The sequence below is a fragment of the Numida meleagris genome, chromosome 2, assembly GCF_002078875.1.
Source record: "Numida meleagris isolate 19003 breed g44 Domestic line chromosome 2, NumMel1.0, whole genome shotgun sequence".
In the NCBI taxonomy this organism is placed as follows: Eukaryota; Metazoa; Chordata; class Aves; order Galliformes; family Numididae; genus Numida; species Numida meleagris.
In genome coordinates, this window is record NC_034410.1 from 74,746,824 (window position 1) to 74,760,619 (window position 13,796).

A 13,796-nucleotide genomic window follows, 5' to 3' on the forward strand; every position below is an offset into this window, starting at 1 on the left:
GCCTATGAGGATATCCAGAGGGCTGGAGCACCTCTCCTACAAAGAAAGGCTGAAGCAGCTTGGCTAGTTCAGCTTGGAGAAGAGAAGGCCGCAGAGAGATCTCACTGCAACATTTCAGTACTTAAAGGGGACCTACAGGAAAGCTGGAGTGGGACTCTTCATTAGGGAGTGTAGTGATAGGACAAGCAGGCATGGCTTTAAACTAAAAGAATGAAGATATAATGTTTGGTGTTAGGAAGAAATTCTTTACTCAGGGGATAGTGAGACACTGGCACAGGTTTCCCAGAGAACTGTGTGTGCCCCACACCTGAAGGTGTTCAAAGCCAGGCTGGACGGGACCCTGGGCAGCCTGATCTAGTGGGTGGCAACCTTGTCCATGGCAGGGGAATTGGAACTCAATGATCTTTAAGGTCCCTTCCAACCCAAGCCTTTCTATGATTCTACGATTCTGATTTTCAAAGTGATCTTAGCCTAAGGAATAACAAATTATTCAAGTAGAAAATTAGAAAATGATAATAGGAACAACTATAAAGCAAGGTACAAATTAACAGATAAACAGAAGAACTGACAATTATTCATATAAGATTAGTTTGGTTATGGTTATGTACTTTGTATCAGCAATTCTGAATACCAGAAACTGGTGAAATGTTCACATTAAGGGTAGGGTTTCTGAAAAAAAAATCTTAGACATATAGTTCTGTTTACAGTTTATATACAACTTTATCATTTGAGGTAGTGTCTCTATGTTCTTGATATAGGAAATTCCTGTGTGGGGGAGAACTACATATTAGACAATGCTTAATAGTTTGGTGTGGATTATCTGAGATGTTTTCTTCTAGATAGGAATACTGAAAGACGTGAGGAAGAACATCTCTTCTCTCTCTCTCTTTTTTTTCTCTCTGATTTCAGGTCTTTTATTTCCTCCCCAGTTGACTTTCTCCTGTATCCCACAAAACATTTTCCTCAAAGTTCCCTTTCTCACCAGACACGTACCAGAGGATCTGCTGTTACTAGACAACCAGCTCTCTTTCCGGCTTCCTCTCTCCAGGCCCTTCCACTGCTGTCTCCATGTGTTCATTGTAGGGAAATGCTGTGAGGGAAAGCATGGGAATTTTTCAAACCCTGTATTTCTGGAAGAGCCAGAAGGCCACGTGGGACTGAGCACATGGCCAGGCAGCAATGCTTTCTGTCTGAGCCCTGAAATTCTGTATACCAGGGGAGAAGACAGCAGGAAGCTTGTACTGTTTGTTGAGGTACAAAGACACCATTGTACAGGAAACAGCTGTGTTTGTCTGACTTTCCAGAGGATGCAGGAGAAATATGGGAGGAGCCAACCATAAGTTTAAGTACTGATTTATTAAAGAGTCTAAAAATTCAGTTTTATAGGACCCTCCCTGTGGACCTGGCTTAATTGTATCCTGGGTTTGTACTGATTGCCATCACTAGTGTGTGCCATGATTTTCAACATAGGTAGGCATGAAGGACGGATTCATGTACAAATACTAACATTTGTTTGTATTCATATTACCACTTATTTCCTGAGAATCAGCCCAGCATTTCTATTTGGAAAGGTAGTATTACACTGTACTTTTAATAAGGGAAAAGCTAATTAGTAATCTCAGTATGTTACAGGACTCAGTGAATATAAACTGAATTTGCAAACAGTGCGTCAGAATAATTTCTACCTTAAAACTCTCTGTTTTCTAAAGTCTCAGTCTTTCAAAGCATTTATCTGTGACACTGTCCACGTTTCCCAAAGAAAGGTGTGGGGTTAGTCTTACTCTTTGATTTGACTTCTGCTACACCAAGGGAATTCAGTCATCCATCTAAATTGGCGGCACTGAGTGAAGCTCTCAGAGGGCTCTCTTCCTCTTCCTGCCCCACCAATTGTGTGTGCTGGATGTGGACAGTACAGCTTGGCTGCAGAAGCTCTCCTGCAGCTGCTCTGACCTCCTGGGAGGCTGGGCAGGACACCTGAATCAGGAGACACAGGCAAACATATCTTAGCAGGGAGGGATTTTCTACCATCACAGTCAGAAAAGAGAAGGGATCACAGTCCAAACAAGCTCGTGTTGCACACAGAAAATAGTGCAGACATTAGACTGAGGATTAGACTCCATTAATTTTACAAAGTGTTAATTGAAAATGTGTTCATCCAAAATGTATTTCTCAGTCTGCGAAGGCAAGAATTGAATTTAAGTTCCATAGTCAAAGGTGGAGATAGGACTAGTAGGAAAAGTTTACAGACAGAACAAATTATTATACACCAATTTTCAAATTAGTATTGCATAATTGTACTGAAGTGTCTCTGTTCCCTCTACCTTAAGCAATCTCTCTGGGACAGGAATCTTCAGAAGCAGCTTCTCAGTGACTTGCACCACCCTGTCCAAGACTATCAGCCTTTCCTTTACTTTTCTGTTGGTCCTTAACTTTTAGTGACCAAGAGAGCCAATTTGGCCCCTTTCCCAAGAGCCTTTCAGGGGAGGCGGACTGCATGCCTTTCACTGCCAGCAGAGGCAGGGCAGCATTCCTCTGCTCGCAACCTGCACCCATCTGTCCCCCATCAGCTGGGGGATACTAAAATAAATCGGGAGTGGGCTGATGCAGAAGCAGTGTTACAGAAGGTATGTTCTCCACAGGAAATGTGTAAACAAATATTTGGAAGATCTAAAAATATGAACATAGAGGCCTCTGCGACACAACAATGAACTTTGTGGCACATGTTCTACATACTCCTGTTAAAAAGCACAATGAAATTGCAAGTAGTTTTAAACAATCGAAGCTATAGACTCTTCAGCATGGAGGTAGCATCCTTAACATTTAGTTTTCTGTTTAACTTCTTGCCTAGTTTTTGTATAGCCTCATCTACTTAAAACAGATAGAATGAAAATAATGATTATTGCAAAGCATCCAAAGAGAGCTTGCTTGGACTCCTATATGATGTTCTCTTTTGGCCTGACTTTGATTATCAAAAACAAAAACAAAAATCAGGATTATATACAAAATATTTTTAAAAAAGTTTAAAAAAACTTCTGAAGTTGATTGCATGTCTGGACTTGTGCCCAGCACTAAACTCCTGAGAATTTCCAACCTCAGCACCAGCAGCTATTCTGCCTCACTGTATTTGGTCAGTAAAAAGTCTGCAAGAAGCACAGTTTAGAGTCAGTGCTACAACATTTTTACTCTTCCAGTTTTCAGTGTCACCATTTCTCCCGGTTAAAGTACAGAAGTAACTCATATCCTGTTGCTCCAGGTCTGTCCAAGACATTCTGATGCTTATTACTCTTTTCCCTTGCGTTGAATCTCTGCCCAGATATGTGTCATGAGCAGATTTCACTCCCTTATGTCCATATTCCCTCACCCTGGCCGAAGATGTGTATGTGAGGAATGAAGTCCCTCCCAGTCATTACTGCTCTCTGTGGCACACAGCTCTTCATACTTCTCCTGCTCAAATTCTTATTTTACACTATTGCTCTCTGCCTTTGCTATCCAAGCTAACTCTTTTTTTCTGTGCTTACTGACCCTTGCAATATAATTACTATCTACTTTGTAATGAGGCTGTGACAAGCCCTTTAAGGAGGTTGCATGGGAAAAATTCTCTAAAAGACCAGAAAAATTAGGATCAGAGTCATTCAGTTTTGATTTTCAAAAACAGTCTGATTTGTCAAAGATAAGCTCCCTTCTTTGATTTTACATGAATTATCTCCAGTTAAATTGCAACCTTCTTTGAGTTTCTTGACTTTCACTCTAACCAGTACTTTGTCCTCTTCTCTTTGTTTCTTCCCTAGTATGATTTTCCTTGGCAGTGAAGGGCTGAATGTTAGGAATGGGATTTGTTTGTATGGCCACAGCCATGCAGACATTTATATATTTTCTCCTTTGTTTAAATGTAATATATCAAAGGTTTTCTTAGAAGCTTACTTTAGCAGCTGGAAAGCAATCACATACAGACTCATATCCTCCCATCATATCAATTACAGCTACTGTGACAACAACCATTTCTGCTACCAGATAGTTTTCCTAATGAAAATGTTCTCGACCCCTCAGGAACAGCACGTATTAATTTAGAGCTTCCTCTCATCTTTCTCAACATGAATACTTTTGGGTCAGTTCTATAAGCACTGCTCTGCTGCTCTCATTGCTCTGCCATATCTCCTCGCCCTGGCTGTTGGGCTCTTCTTTTTAGAGAACCCATAAGGAGGGACAGGAGAGCACTCCACAGCACAGCTGCTACTCAGTGTTGTTATCAATGTGCTTCTACCACATGTCAGGTTTACAACTTCAACAATGGGGTAATTTCTCATTCTGTTCTTAAGGTATGTTCATGAGTTATTCATCTCTCTATAAGCCCAAACAAAACAAGTCTGGTCTGCTTCTGAGACTGACTACAACACCAGTGACAATTTCTAGTTGTCACTTCTTGACCTTTCGAACCACAATTACAATTTCTCATTATGTTTACTGCTTAGATCTCCTGTATTTATGTAATTGTTATGTCCATCTATATTTATTTTTCCTCCTCTGTTAAATGCATCTAATCTAATTTTTGCTATCTGATGGTATGTCCAAGAGATGTGTACATTACAGGTCTATCTTCAGGCAGAAGTTCCAGATGTTTTCATTGTCCAGTCAAAAAATCATGAATAAATAATAAAAAATTAAGCTTGTTGTTCCTCCTGGTCACTCGTTGGATGCCAAAGGGCAAAATGTTGTTTGTTTTCTTTCCTAAGATTATGATCATAATTGTGGTGGACATGAAGTCTCTGCAGGCCTGCCATTCCCCTGCCTTGATTGATGGAGAAACAAATGAGACTAGGGAACTCCTGGAATGCCCAGAATGGCATGCGGATTCACAGGACTCTGCTAGAGTGCATCTTCCTTCATTTTGTTCGACAGATTGCCTTTCAGGAACTGTAACAAGGTACAGTTTCATATCAGTCTTATAAATTCGCCTAATAAATTATAATAAAATATAAAGTAATTCATCACATAGTCAAATGTGACCATGGATGTGTGAGGTGAAGATTTTATCATAGTTATATTCTGTTTGATTACGTTTATTAACACCAGAGATATGGATAATTACAATTTTCCTCTTCTACAGAAAACCATTACTTTTGATTGCTTTGGGATACAATACAAGACTGCTTAACCTTGAATACTGTGGTCTAGCAACTGGTGTAGAACCAGTCTAATCTGGATGACATAGGTATAGGTGGAGAAGCGGGTAGCATCACCATTATCGTTAAGATATCATTAGAATTTTTTTCATGGTCACAGCACACGGACAGAAAAGTAGCCATTGTAGATGAACACTTGTAATGTAAAGGAAAAAGTAGATTTTGGACTTGTGGTCATGGTGACAGAAAGCTGACTCGGATTTAGAGCCTCTTCCAGCTAGGATTAGATGTATTCGAGTGTATGGGACTATCTCTCCCTCTAGTGGTCAGTTTATATAAAAACATGAAAACTACGATTAGTCTGATTTAATCCATTTTTTCAGGGCTTCAGATAGAAGCAACCAAACTGGTCAGTTCTTTTTTTACTTTGCTGAATTCAAGTAAAAGGGTAATGGAAGATAGGATAAGATTTGAAAGTCTTGAGTATCTTAAAAGCTTGACAGATTTAAATATGTCAGAGGCTGTCCTGAATTTGCTTAGACATGTGAGCAAGAGTATGACGTCTGAACAATCCTTTCATTCAACTCAGAATTAGTAAAGCAACGTCTGGAACGTTGTTTTTCCTAGGAATTGAATTTGGAACAGAAAATATTTCTATGCTTAAAGCTTTTCTGTAGGTAATATCTGCAAAGCATGTACAATAATCTTCAGTTATAGAAATGTGTGCTAATAATTGTCCCAGTAAAACAGATTTCTATTTTCTTAAGCACCAACATTATGCTCATAAAAACAGCCTGGCATCGATTTACAATGACATGAATAGTTCACCGGATGAGAGGACAGCAGTGGTTGCTGTTTATCTTGATTCTACTCTGACACTTTAGTTATGGGACTGTCTCCTGTAAGACCTTCACAGACAGCTTGATAAAGTATGGGCTAGATAAACTCAAATTGAGATGGACAGGAAAATGGCAGAGTTGCCAAGCTTAGATGGCAACAGTACAAAATCCAGGTGAAAAACTATCAAAAGCAGAGTACCCCAGGAGTCAATGCTGTTCAAATATTGTTTAACCTTTTCATTAATGAACTGAATGATGGGGCCCTCAGTGAATGCGTAGATGATACAAATCTGGAAGGGATGATACACAAGGTGGCTGTGCCATCCTTCAGAGGGACCTCAACAGGCTGGACATAGGGCCCAACAGGAATTTCCTAAAGTTCAACAGAAGGATATGCCAAATTCTGCACCTGGGGAGAAATAATGCCATGCCCAATCCTGGAACTGACCAGCGGGAAAGCAACTTTGAAGATAAGGACCTGTTATTCCTGGTGGACTATAAGCTGGAAGTGTGCTCTTGCAGTAAAGAATACCAACTGCATCACAGTCTGCATTAGGAAGAACATTGCCAGCAAGTCAAGGGATGGGATCCTTCCATTTGACTCATACATAGTGAAGCTACATCTGGAGTACTGTATCCGTTTCTTGGCTCCCTAGTGCAAGAGACACAGGAACATAGTGGAATAAGTGAAGCAATGGCCACAAAGATGGTTAATGGACTGGAGCACCTGTCATACGAGGAGAGGCTGAGAAAGTTGGGACTGCTCAGCCTGGTGAAGAGAAGGTTCAGAGGGATCCTATCAAGGTGTACAAACACATGAAGGGAGAGTACAAAGACGACATGACCAGGCTCTTCTTGGCGGTGCCCAGGAACAGGACCAGAAGCAATGGGCACAAATTGAAATACAGAAAATTCTGCTAAAATGCAGGAAAACAAAAATACAATGAGGGTGGCAAAGCAGTGGAACAAGTTGCTAAGATATTTTAAGTCTCCACCGATAGAGATATTAAAATCTCAGCTGGACATGATCCTGGGCAATCTGATCTTGTTGACCTGCTTTGCGCAGGGGTTTGGAATAGACAGACTCCAGAGATTCCCTCCAGCTTCAGCTCTTATGTGATTCTGTGTTAAAGTGGAACCTTCAGTACCCTTACTGATGCTAGAATCTCAGTGAGGAGACTATGATAAGATGTATTTGTCCCAAGAGTTACAAATAATTATGGAGAAAATCTTAGTGCAAAGGACAAGTGCAAAATATAGAGATGTTTATAATAAGCAAACCAAGAAAAGAGAAGATCAAAAAGGAGTGATGCAGAATGAGCAAAAGATATAGCAAACGACATATAGTGGGGATATAGTGAGTGGCTTGGGGAGCACCACAATATTTAGTGCTTTTTTCTTTGGTCTTTATAAATCACTATGTATGACAAGTCTGCAATAAAAAGATGTACGTAGGAATACAGCCAGAAGAGAAAAGCAACACATTCAAGAAATATTGTGAAATATAAATAATTTACATCATTTAGAGCTATTACAAAAGAACAACCCCCCCCCCCAAAAAAAAAAAAAAACCAAAAAACAAAACAAAAAAAAACCCTGTCTCACAAAAAAATCACACACACACATTGAAGGAAACAAAGAAACAAAACAGACCAGGAAATGAAATACACCTTTGACTGAGAACAATCTCCACAACAAGATCAGGTATTATTTTATTTATTTATTTATTTTTGAGAACTATTTGTAATGAAAGGTAGAATCTCAGGGACTTAAAAAAATGTCAGGCACAGTAAATTTATTTAGGAATAACAGAAGAAGAGTTCTCAATGTTACTAGAACAAATTATTATGCTATAATTTTCTAATAGTTCAAGGGACAAGACAGGGAAGGAAAATATACCACATGAATTTTTCAAAAAGAATCCAGGTCAAATCAAGCCAGTTATCTCCCTTGACAGTTCAGCTGCTTGACACGCATGTATTCACCTACTGAAAACTGATTTATAGCAAATTTTCCAACACAACTGTCATTATAAATATATAACATACTTTTAAGAAATGAGACAGGTACAATCTAGATAGTATTACTATGATGGAAGTCAGCAGCTGTTAAAAAGAACATGTTAAAAGACAAGCTATAAATTATTTTCCAAGAAACTCTGGGAGGATATTGTACAGGGTCTTACAGGAGCCTGACTTTCTAGGACATTGTTCAGAAGGGAACTGAGAATTTGTATTCACATACAGTATCAAGCTGGGAGAGCTGATCCAGATGTGCATCAGAGGAAGGGAATGAAACTCAAAATAGTTTTCATTAAAGATGCAGAGCATGAAAGAAAAGTTCTGAAACTTTGTAAAGTAATCTAAAGTATTGCAGAAAGAAAAAGTCAAATCTGTAAGGATAGAATAGAAAAAGTATGGATCTCCAAAAGCGTGTCAGAAAATTGTATGTGAAATCCTCTGGCTGTCAGAAAGAATATGGAAACAATCCAAAGTAAAAAGAGTAGATACTGTCTGCCAGTGATTTAAAATGTTATATTTGAACCATTAGCAGGAAGCTGTTCTTTCTTCTCTGTGGCTTCTAAGGACATTCTTCACATGTCATGTTTCAGCAACAGGACTGGCAAACTGGAAAATCATAAAGAAGAGAATCTAGGAATTCCAGAAGAATTCCAAAGAAATGCTGAAATCATTAGCCCTCAGTGAAATCAATCAGCTTCTTTTCAGGAGAAAAGAATGGAGGGAAAAAATAACATTTTCCATGGGAGGGAAGCGAGAGGACAGCTGCGTGGGGCTTAGCTGTTCTCTCAGGGCTATCTCACAACAAACACACTAAAAATTATGATTAGGAAGGTGTTTTTTCCTGTCTAGTCACTGAAGAAAATATGATGAAATGTCTACTCTGAAGTAATAATTGATATCAGTAGCAAACTAATGAAATGGACAAAATGAGAACTGGTTCATGCTCTCCTGGTGGTTTGTGTAGTCCCTACCTGCCTGAAATTTCTAAGAGCAAGCTGGAAATTCCTGTTAGAGTTTGTTTAGGAATGGCTGAGCCAAGACGCTGAGTTTCTGCAGGTCTGCTGCAGCCCTGTGTATGCACATTTCCACTGAAAAATGAGCAGGAGGCTCCTGACTCCTCAATTGCATCAAAAGGAGCAGGAGAGATGGTGAAATATCAGCCTCAGACCTGGGCACTGGGTTTCTTATCAACTTCTAAAAGAACTTCAGTTTTTGCTACTCCTGAATCTATTGTCTGCTCCTCTTAGTTTTCAGTTGTTGTGAGGAAATGGATTCCAGGTGAGCAAAATCTTCTAATGCCTCAGTGTCAGGTTGCACATGTCTAGTCTGCTGTTCATGTATATTTAATCTTAGATAGCTTTCTGTACTGTTGTGTATTTCCTGTAGTGTATCATCCTGACTTCTTCCTCCTGTCAAGAGGTTGAGGGGACGGAGACCTCCTTGGACACCCCTTTGTTTATAAACACATTTGGTTTATAGATAAGCGACTAATAGATTGCTCTGTGTAACCGGGTGTCAGAGATCTTTATTTTCACTGGCAGGTTCTGGGAGAGAAACCTGATAACAAGAGATCCTGCAGTCATTTAGGAGGGCAGCCCTCACCATGTTACCCAGTTAGGAGAAAGCTGTTATGTTCACCTGTACCATCCAAGCATGCTAAATTTTGTTGCTGTTTTGTTGTGCGGTTAGAGGAGTAGTGTTTGAAACTGTTAGCTCCCCAGTTCTCCTTCCTTTCCTCAGCCCCAGTAATGGCAGCTGTGAGGGCTGCAGAAACAAACATTTTTGGTAGTCAGTGAAGATGAGACGTTAAAAGACGAGGATTCTTTTGCTACGTCTTGGGTGCTAAGGCAGCACCTGACATAGGCTTTTAGTAGGATTTATTACTGCGAGTAAATCAGGCCTCTCTCTCCTCAGAGAACTCCCCAGCGCAGGCACTGCGGGGCTCCTGAACACCTGGCCCTGCTGTGACGGCTCTACTGCCACAGCGGCACAGGCCGGAAGGCGCGGCCGGCACGCAGAGATGGCAGCCTCAAGGCCGCCCACCGCGGAGCTGCGGCCCACTGGGGTCGGCAGGGGGCGGAGGCGGCAGGGCCCCTCGCCATAGCAACAGCAGCGGGCGATGGCGGCGGCGGGGCAGCGGCGGCGGCGGCTAGGCACGGCCGCCTCCCCCTCGGCCGGGCGGCTTCCCGGGGCGCAGACCCCCGCGGGGTCGGGCCACCGCCACGAGGCTCCCGGCTCGGCCGCGGCGCCGCTGGAGGTGCAGGTGCGGGGCGGGGGAGCGCCGCGGGACGGACCACGCCGGGTGATGGGGCTGGCGGGGCCGGCGGCGGTGGAGGGGCGAAGACCACGGGGGAAACAAACGCGAGCCGTGGGCGGCCCCGGGGCGCAGCGTGTAGAGGAGGTCGTGCTGGTGGGGCGGACCTGGCAGCGTCTGAAGTGGAAAACGAAGTTGGCGTCCCGCTAGGACTGCGCGTATCGCGTATGCTCTCTTCCTCTGTGCTCGTTCCGTGCAGCTTAGCAGCTACTAGATACCTGCTTGTGTTTCCCGAGATAGCTGTAGTTTAATAAAAGAAGGTCAGAGGAGGTGACTTTCCTCGAGCCATCTCTCTGAGAAGCTGTTTCTGTCTATAATAAAATTCACAAGCTGTTGTTACAAACCAAACACTGAACTGCATTTCTTTGGGGCAGCTGTTGGCAATAGCTGGTGAGGAGACTTCAGGCGTGGGAAGACCTAAGCCGTAGCTCTCACAGAAAGGAAGGGGATGCTTGAGAGGGCTGCTGGAAAAAAAGAATATATGTGGAGTGCCTCTGCTATGGAGAAAGCTTGAGGGAGTTGCTTGGAGAAGAGAAGGCTTTGGGAAGACCTCACTGATGCCTTCCAGTACTTGAAGGGAGCTTATAAGCAGGAAGGGGTCTGGCACAGTTTGATAGTGATAGGACAAGGGGGAGTGCCTTTAAGCTAAAAGAGGAGGGATTTAGGTTAGACAGTAGCAAGAATTTCTTTACTCAGAGAGCGGTGAGGCCTTAGCACAGGCTGCCCAGAGAAGCAGTGGGTGCCCCATCCCTGGAGGCGTTCAAGGCCAGGTTGGATGGGGCCCTGGGCAGCCTGACTTGATGGGTGGCAGCCCTGCTTATGGTAGGGGATTGGGCTGGGTGGGCTTTGAGGTCCTTTCCAGCTCAAACCGTTCTGTGATTCCATGATTCTGTGTACTCACAACTGCAGCTGTTACTTTCAGCTGTACTATGGTTAGAGCCAAAATAAATGATTACTTGTACAAAGCTTTTTTTTTCAAGAGTTAATGTTGAACATACCCATTTTTTTTTAACCTTTTGTTTTGATTAGGTCCTAAATCCATATAAAAGCAAGAAAGCTTGCAGTCTTTCATTATTGATGAAGATAAACCTGATCACCTTTTCCTGGCCGTGCATGTAGTTCATAGTGTTGAGGGATGTTTGGATTCCCTTAGATTCCAATAGTATTATAGTAATACAAATACACCTCATTTAATTTTTACAGTAATTCCAGGATGCATCCAAACACCAATTGGCTAATGTTTCTGTACAACTGAAAATATCACAAGATAAGCTATTAAAACATTACATTTTGAGCATAGCATTATTCAGTTGAAAATCCAACTGCCTCATTTTCTTTTTGCTTTCATGGATATCTAGCTATGGGATTATATAGTCTTTTTTTGTTTGTATGTTTTTACTTGAGTGTACCGTCTGATTATATTTAACATTTAATACCTTCATGGGCTGGAGACTTTTGTGCATCTTCAGAATTAGCTCTATATTAGCAAGCACCTGTCATCTTTTCTCCCTCTCTCTCTTTCTCTCTTTTTTTTCTTCTTAAGAATGTGACTTGGTGATGTAACTTCTCAGTTACCACAAGATACTACATTTTAGCATCATATGCTTGTTGGTGAACAGGTTGTAGAAATGTATAATTCAGGAGGGCTCCTTCCACGCTTGAGCAATGCAGTTTGACCACTGAAGACCAGAAAACAACAGAGTTACTGTTTTGTGCAGGATGACCTCCCTTAATGGGAGTTTTATTAGATGGACTGACAAAGTTATTATTAATCTTTTCATATCTAGTCTAAATTTTTGGGTGTTGAGGATCTTTCTTTCCATATAGGCTTTTCCCATTGCTTCCACAGAATGATTCCTGTACGCGTTAAATGAAAATTGGGAATATGTAACTCCAATATCACCACTTTCCCAGGAAAACAAAATTAGGACACTAAGAATTGCTAAATACCAGATGTAAAATAAGATATACAGGGAAGAAGGACTTGATGAAATAAAATGAAACAAAGTGAAAATAAGGAGAAGAAATATGGGTAAATATCTAAGATGGTGATAAGTGTTTGTCGGTAACTTTTTTGAAAGAAAAAAAATACTTTCCTCTTAAAAAAGATGAAAACATCAGCCTAATTCTATATGCCATAATTTTGGGGTTGTCATGATAGTAAACGAACCTTAAGCTTTGTTAGTGTTTCTGTCCAGAAATAAAACATTGAAGAGAGAGTGAGTTCATCTTTGTAGGTTACTGGATTCAGGCACGCATGTTGCAGCATGTATAACGTAGCAGGTCACTCCTAAAAATAATCCCATATTCAGCAACGTGCATCAAATTGAACAGGGGAGAAAGCTGCATGATATGTGTCTGTCTGAGGAAATATGCAAAGACACAAGGGGAGGTGGTTTCAGCTATGGAAAGTGGAAAGAAAAAAATGGATGGAAAGATCCTATCTTTAAATACGCAATGAAAATAAATAATTTTATTGATTTTTTAATTTTTTTTTTTATTTTTTTGGCTTATCTCTGTGTGTATGTGTGTGTATGTTTCCAGCAGTGATTGGATGACTTTGATTTCAAAGTATCTACTTGCTCATTGGTGGGAGGTAAACCATTGGATGCAATTGCTGAATATCAAAGCATGCAAGAGCATGCAAAAGCTGTTACCTGGACTTGTGCAAAGCATTTGACACTGTCCTGCACGACATCCTGGTTGCCAAATTAAAGAAAAATAGATTTGATGGGTGGACCACTTGCTAGATAAGGAATTAGCTGGATGGTTGCACACAGAGAGTTGTGATCTATGACTCAGTGTTCAAGTGGATTGGTGCTAGGACTGGTGCTATTTAACATCTTTGTAGGTGACATGGGCAGATGGATTGAGTGCACCCTCGGCAAGGTTGCAGATGACACTAGGCTGAGTGGTGCAGTTGACACACTAGAGGGAAGGGATGCCATCCAGAGGGACGTGCACAGGCTTGGGAGGCGGGTCCATGCCAACCTCATGAAGAATAACAAGGCCAAGTGCAAGGTCCTGCACTTTGGTCAGGGCAATCTCAAGCATAGATACAGGTTGGGCAGAGAATGGCTTGAGAGCAGCCCTGAGGAGAAGGATTTGGGGGTGTCGGCTAATGAAAGACTCAACATGAGCTGGCAATGTTTGCTTGCAGACCAGAAGGACAATCGTATCCTGGGTTGCATCAAGAGAAACGTGACCAGCAGGTGGAGGGAGGTGATTCTGCCCCTCTGCTCTTGTGTGACCCCACCTGGAGTACTACATCCGGTTCTGGGGTCCCCAACACAAGAAGCACATCGAGCTGTTGGAGTGGGTCCAGAGGAGGGCCACTAAGATAATCAGAGGGCTGGAGCACCTCTCCTACGGGGACAGGCTGGGAGAGTTGGGGCTCTTCAGCGTGGAGAAGAGAAGGCCACAGGGGGACCTTATAGTGGCCTTCCAGTACCTGAAGGGGGCCTACGAGGAAGCTGGGGAGGGACTTTTTAGAAGGGCATGT

The 13,796-nt window shown here is 41.9% G+C and overlaps 1 protein-coding gene across 5 annotated transcripts in view; it reads left to right on the top strand.

Moving 5' to 3' along the window:
• Positions 10,085 to 13,796, top strand: part of DNAH5 (dynein axonemal heavy chain 5) — a 132,874-nt gene continuing 129,162 nt past the window's right edge. For all 5 annotated transcript variants that reach the window (XR_002435124.1, XR_002435125.1, XR_002435126.1 and 2 more), the window contains exon 1: positions 10,085 to 10,243. Coding sequence is in view for 2 of the 5 variants with exons in the window: in XM_021386852.1 (XP_021242527.1) it covers positions 10,100 to 10,243 (144 nt within the window). In the remaining 3 variants the exon portion in view is untranslated. The remainder of the gene's footprint in view (positions 10,244 to 13,796) is intronic.